Below are 6,526 nucleotides of genomic sequence, written 5' to 3' on the forward strand. Positions count from 1 at the left end.
ACGTTTTATCCTTTAAAATAAACATTTAAAGTCTAAAGTACGCCGACACGCACGTTTGTCATTGCTTTGATGTACAGATTGATGTGTAATGACGTGTAACGGATGATGAGCGAGATGAAACTGAACCAACACACACACACACACACACACACACACACACACACACACACACACACACACACACACACACACACACACAGGAAGATAAGGAAGAAAAATCACCAACACACCCACAGTTTGGACTGAGTCATCCAAACAAAGTACCTGGGGGCCATTTTGACTTCTGTGTTTGTTTCTTCTCTCTTATCTGTTTCATTAACATTAAGTATATTAACGTTAACTGTCACTTCCATCATGTCTGAGCCTTCAGACTTAATGGATCTACAAAAATGCTTCTGTTGCAACGATAAAATACAACAGACACGTGACTGAGACATATGTCACTGCAGTTTATATATTTTATCAATGTTCTAAAGCTCAGTGATGGTCTACATCAGAGAATAAAAAAAAAAATAAAGGAATAAATTATCAACTAACAAGCCACAATAAGTGATTATTTTTACCTGAAGTTAGTGGACGCAGTCAACAGGATAGAAACATTACATTTAACCCCGAAATTCATCAATTTTATGTCCAGGAATACATAAAACAAAACTCCCAAACACTGCTTCTTTGTATTGGTCTGAATACCTGAATGTAAGTATAAAGTTTGTCCTGTGGGGAGTATTAGAAGAAAGTCAACAGAAGTAATTAAAATCATAAGGGTTAGGGCGTTCTGGTGGCTGGAGGTTTAAGATAATCACACATGCAATGTCAGCGGTTCAAGACCAGCCGAGACATTTGTTACACGTCATCCTGTCTATCTTGCACTCTCTGTTAGCTTATGAATAGCTACAGATGATGCCCCAAAATGTTAAAATAACAGGGTTTGTTTCGTTAGGAGCAAGAATCAATCAGCAAAATGTATGACTTGACCTGAGGGTTGTGCAAGTGGCCAAAATTGAAAAAGTTTATTCCTTTGGGAGCTTAAATCGGTTCAATAAATTTAAGAGTTTTGACAGTTTACACTTTAAAGATCCAATATAAGGTCAGAAAGAGAGATTTCCAGGTCTTTTTGATTATAAATAAGGTCTAGGTGCTGTATAAATACTTTGAAAGTATCAAAGTGCTCAGTCCACAGAGATATACACACAACTGTTCTTTTAAATGAGCTATCAAGACTTCTGTTACGTTGTGATGTCACAGCTATACAGTCACCGCCCTCAGTACGGCCGCGGTTACAAAAAGACCAGCAGATCTGATGAGGAAACATGATGGGCAGTGCCTGCTCAGGCTTGTGAGAGCTGACCAATCAGAGCAGGAGGTGAAGTTTTAAAGAGACAGGAGCGTTCAGACAGAAGCTGCAGCAATGGGCAGTATAAGAAAAACTGTGTTTGATAAAATTAAACATGTAAACATTTTCTGGTAGATGACAAAATTAAAATTATGAAACAGGAAATTAGCATAATATGGGATCTTTAATATTTTTGTGTATGCTGGGAATATATTTTGCCTGATGGTGGCGCTAGGACAGCGACAAAAAACATGAGGATTTAATCAGATTTTATCGTAATAAAAGTATTTTATTAGTGTAAGCAGTGTTTTCTTTTAGATACTTTGTTGTGCAAGTGTTGATTAAGTGTAAATGTAATGCTATAAAGAAGGTTAGTAAGTTCACAATCATCATTTAGAATCATCCTCAGAGGACATGAAATATAAACAAAATTTTAATGAAACGTGTTGTCAGACAGACAAACTAACAGAAAACTACATTTAAATCCTCCCTACAGGTACATTTTTGCCTTTCAGTGCTTTCATTTTACAGTATCGTCTTTTGGGAGGATCTTTTTACAAATGGGAAAACATCAGATGACTTATATCATGTTGTATATTAGGATCGATCGACACACATTTATAATCAGCACAATAACAGAATCAAAAGCAGCGATTTTTTTTACTTCAAACTTTTTTATTACAAAATATAAATGGCAAAAAAGCTTTTTCTTCTTTTGCTAAAACAAAGACAACGTGATCAGTGTCAGACGGTAAAATAAAGTAAAGTAAAATAAATTAAAGCTTTTTTTTTCTTGGTTTTTTGTAGATTAGCATGCTACAGTTGATACAGTACAGGTGATAGTGCTCCTGCTCGAACTGAAGAAACAGAACAGGATGAAAGGAAGGCGAGAAGATGGGAAACAAATCAACGTGAAGAGTGTTTTGTCTTTCTTTCCAGCTCAGATACATATCCAAACAAATCCCATCAGTCCTGTGACATTAAGTAGTGGATTTAAAACAACAAACAGACAGAGGAGAGTTGGATATCAGCGGAGAGGAGTTTTGACTTCCAAATCCTGCAGAGCTATAGTCATCTTCTTTCATTTTAAAGGTCAGTTGTGGGCTAATATGGCTCGATTCAGCACTTTAAGTTGCCAAATGACACCTTAAATTGATCAGTTATGAGTAATATCAGTATAATTTGAACCTTTTTTGTGCCAGAACCCCACACAGAAACTTTAACATGTCTGTATTCTGACTTTAACCATTAACCCATTCATGTCAATTTTAAGTATCACCCTAAAATAAGTTATATTAAGTCTATTAAGTTTTTTTTATTTTATATAATTTGGTGTTTATTTATAATGTTGATCATAAACTGGAGTCAAATTTGCCCCTTGTTTGTTTCTGCCACTACTTTAAGTGGGAAAATGTGGAGAAATGTCTGTCTGAACCATAAAACAATTCCAGGTGTGTGGTGGTTACAAGCCAAACACCCATAATGCACCTTATTGTTTTTCTGCAGGGGCAAACAAATAGCCTAGAAAGGGGGTAAATATTAGGAGCGTCATTAAAATGTCAAATGAAAACGTTCACACTGAGGTCAACAACTTTGAGATCTGAGAAATCAGACTGTAATTTGAGGGCAACATTTTCAAATATTTCAGCTGGCCCACTTTGATTCATTTATTTTGTCATCTCTCACTTTCACTTCGAGCATCAAAGCATTTGATCAGCGGCACAAAAGACAAAGAACATCGCTGCTCACATCCGCATCAAATGTGTCCAAATGTTAAAGTGTGAAATCCAGTGATCCCAAAAGTCCAGTGTGGAGAGGAGAGGGGGTGAGGGGGGTGAGGAGGGTGAGGGAGTCCGTTTCCATATTTTCCAACAAAGTCTTTAACTAACACTTAAGATGTTACATTTTACTCGCGGATGCTGTGATGCGTAATTTGGCACCATCTGTGCGTAAAATGGCGTGGAGGAGAAGGCAGGCGCACAACAACAACTAATGTCAGAGGTCTTGATTACTTATAGACAGCGGCTGGGCTGTTTTAATGAGGCATTTCTCTATAATTTAAAAAAAAATTTGAGCTTTACTTCCCGACCTCGTCTAGCACTTTGCGGTTGAGCTGCGCCTGCTCCCTCTGGCTCTCCATCTTCGCCATCTGGATCATATTCCTCAGCAGGTGGAAGGTCAGGTCGATGGACAGCGGCGGCTCCTCGCTCCGCTTCAACAGCTGCGCCGCCGCCGTCCTCACCGCCTCGTCCCGGGTCTCCTCCTCAGCTGGGAGCAGGCGCAGAGGGTCCGGGGTCCTCCTCTGGAGAAGCCTCAGGAGGTTGTCGCTAAGTAGATCTGAGGCGGCGCTGTCTCCGGCGGCGGCCGCTCTCAGGAGCACTTCGTCAAGTTGCTGCGTCTGGAGGCGGCCGCTGCCATCCAGCCAGCCGGGGAGGGTGCGCGGTCTGCCGGCGGCGGGGCGGAGGTGCGATGAGAGGAGGACCGAGGAGAGGAGCAGGAGCAGGGGGACTGGCTTCATGTCCTGCGACCACACGGAGTACACACAGTTTATCCACAGGAACATGCGGCGGCCAACAAAGCTCATTAACAACTACTCATGTTGCGCACTTTTGGATTTTTTGGACTTCAATATGATGCAAAATTATTATTTTTTTCCCTGTCACGCATAAAGAAACAAAAAACAAGTCAATCGGCTTCATGTTAAGACTTTAAAGCCCCCAAATTAAGTTAATTTGCTGTTTATTGAGGGTGATTTTTACCACTGTAGTCCGTCACTAATTCTAGCAAATTTAACATGAGCTTTGGTTAAAGTTGACCTCCATTTTTAGGTTTAACTGCTTTTATTTGATCACGCAGGCATCCTGCGAGAAAATGAACTTTTAAGAAGGTTAAACTTGACTTAAAAGCACAAAAATGTCAAAAGTTGTCATCTGTATCAGCTGAATCCAACAGAAGCACAAGAGAATAAAAATGAGGGCATCTAGAGGACTTAAAGATGAAGATGCTCTGTCTCCACCTGCCATGTTCTCACTTGCAGAAATGTGTCCAAATAAAATAATAAAAGACTAAACGGAAGCAGAGCTACTCACTTTATTCTGTCCAGATGCTGCAGCTGAACTTCGGCCGGTGGGATCTGTCCTCCGAGTCTGAAAAGTCCCTGTGAGCGTCGACCGGAGAGGACGGAGGGTTTTATACATCCAGCCTGCTGCTTTGACGTCAATGCAAGGCTCGGAGAAGCTGGATTGGAAAGTGGACAGCTATGGAGACGACAGGGCAGTGTGGTCCTGAGGGACAGCTGGGGGTCGACAGGTTGATTTTCCTCTGAGGGGTCTGGGAGAGGGACCTCCCAGCAGGGGGGCAAGAGGAGGACACAGAGGGGCTGCAGGGGCCTTGAGGTTGGGGATTCCTTGAGAAAGTTTCAAGGGCACTTCATCAGTAAAATGTTATCACCACCTCGTTCTTGTTGCATAAAATTGTCTAATTCTTTCTACTTTGGCTGTTTCTGTGATTGTTAATGAAAACTTCCCTTGGAGGACTAATAAAGTTATTTTGAATTTTATTGAGTTAAACTGAACTGAATCTGCTCTTGCACAGTTACAAAGATCTACTCTGTCTTACGTCCAACTTAAGCATGTTTTACCTCAACCAGTGATGGAATGTAACTAAGTACTTTTACTCAAGTACTGTACTTAAGAAAATATTTAAAGAATTTGTACTTCACTTGATTATTTCCCTTTTCTGCTACATTATACTTCCACTCCACTGAATTTTGGAGGCAAATATTGTACTTTTTACTCTACTACATTTGTTTTATAACTTAGGTTTGCCTACTAGTTACTTTTGCAGATTACATTCTGCATCAGAGCCAAAGTAGCAAGCAGGTTATGACTTCCAACCAGAAACCACCTTATCAAATAACTTGCTTAACAATGAGACCAATAAGATGTAAAACCTGTTTTAAAACCTTGGAGCGTATGAATCTGGGAGCTGTCCACGGTGCTGAACTCACATGATGAGTAGTTTGGTAAATAGACCAGAGTTTCTGAAGTGTTCACATACAAGTGGCCCTCAGATTACTCTGTACCAGACAACTAACCTCCCAGGAAATGTAAAAACACTCTGCTCTGAATGGTTGGAGATGGGAGAAGTAATATTACATTACCAAATCTGTACATTCTGTAACTGGGAAGATATTACTTCCTTAGACCTCAACTACCACAGTAATATCCTCAAGGACTCCTCAAGGACTAAATCTAGTCAGACTTCATTTTCCTGAGAGATCTGGTACACGGTGGCAGACAAAATAGCATGGTGAACGTAAAATACACTTGAAAACCCATTTAGCTTCTCATTATGAACCATGAGGTCTGACATGATTACATTTTCTACCAAAGTCTTTTTGGTTTTCTCTGTGCTTCTCTCACTAGTTTGAAGTTGGCAGGGCTCAGTTTGAAGACAGGTGATCCCACATACTTACACCGGTAGTGTCACCCAGTTTCATTTACATTTATAAACCTAAACCCCTGGATATTTTGATTTATACGTCTGGACATTTTCCAGATGTGTTTGTGGCAACAGAACCAGGTATTCTAAGACCAACCATGATCTTTTCCTAAACCCCATCCAAGTGGCTTTGTGCTTAAACTAAACCAGAACACAAGCATGCAAAATGAAAATTGGACATAAAGAAACATATTCGTGGTTTGCAGAAATGTACAATGCCAACATCTATTCTGGCGATTGGGTCGAAATATATTAACAAAGGATTTATTTCTTCTTTTAAGGGGAAAAACTAAATATTTATGACTCTGTACAAATGTAAACCTGCTAAAAAAAGCCACTAAGCCTCACATTCAGTCTCTGTCTGATGACATTAAACACGTCAGCTCCATCATGCCTCATGTTCAGGTTAGAGAGCTAACAAGACTCTGTCCTGTCTCTTAATTTAATTACCTCGATGTAAATGTGAAAACACAGCGAGCTTTGGTGCTGAATCAAAACTGGATTCCAGCTTTCCGGGGAGGGGCTGGTACACCTCGGGGGAAGAGGCTATTTGGCGGATTTTCAGTGAATTCGTCAGACTTTTTTTTTTTCCCCCGCTTGCTTTTCCCTGATAAAGCCCGAGAGTGTTTGTGTGGAAGTTAATTTGGTTGACAGCCGAGCTCAGCAGCCTCCACATCTCCCTCCAAACAA

The 6,526-nt window shown here is 40.4% G+C and overlaps 1 protein-coding gene across 1 annotated transcript; it reads right to left on the reverse strand.

The window, feature by feature from the left end:
* Positions 1-1,824: 1,824 nt before the first annotated feature.
* Positions 1,825-4,842, reverse strand: uts1 (urotensin 1). Its single transcript, XM_084377332.1, has 2 exons — positions 4,423-4,842; positions 1,825-3,854 (listed from the first exon to the last, which is right to left on the reverse strand). The coding sequence occupies exons 1-2, from the start codon at positions 4,528-4,530 to the stop codon at positions 3,411-3,413; spliced, it is 552 nt and encodes a 183-aa protein (XP_084233458.1). The 5' UTR covers positions 4,531-4,842; the 3' UTR covers positions 1,825-3,410.
* Positions 4,843-6,526: the final 1,684 nt, after the last annotated feature.

The sequence above is a fragment of the Pagrus pagrus genome (assembly GCF_965226575.1).
Source record: "Pagrus pagrus genome assembly, chromosome: 16".
Lineage (NCBI taxonomy): Eukaryota > Metazoa > Chordata > Actinopteri > Spariformes > Sparidae > Pagrus > Pagrus pagrus.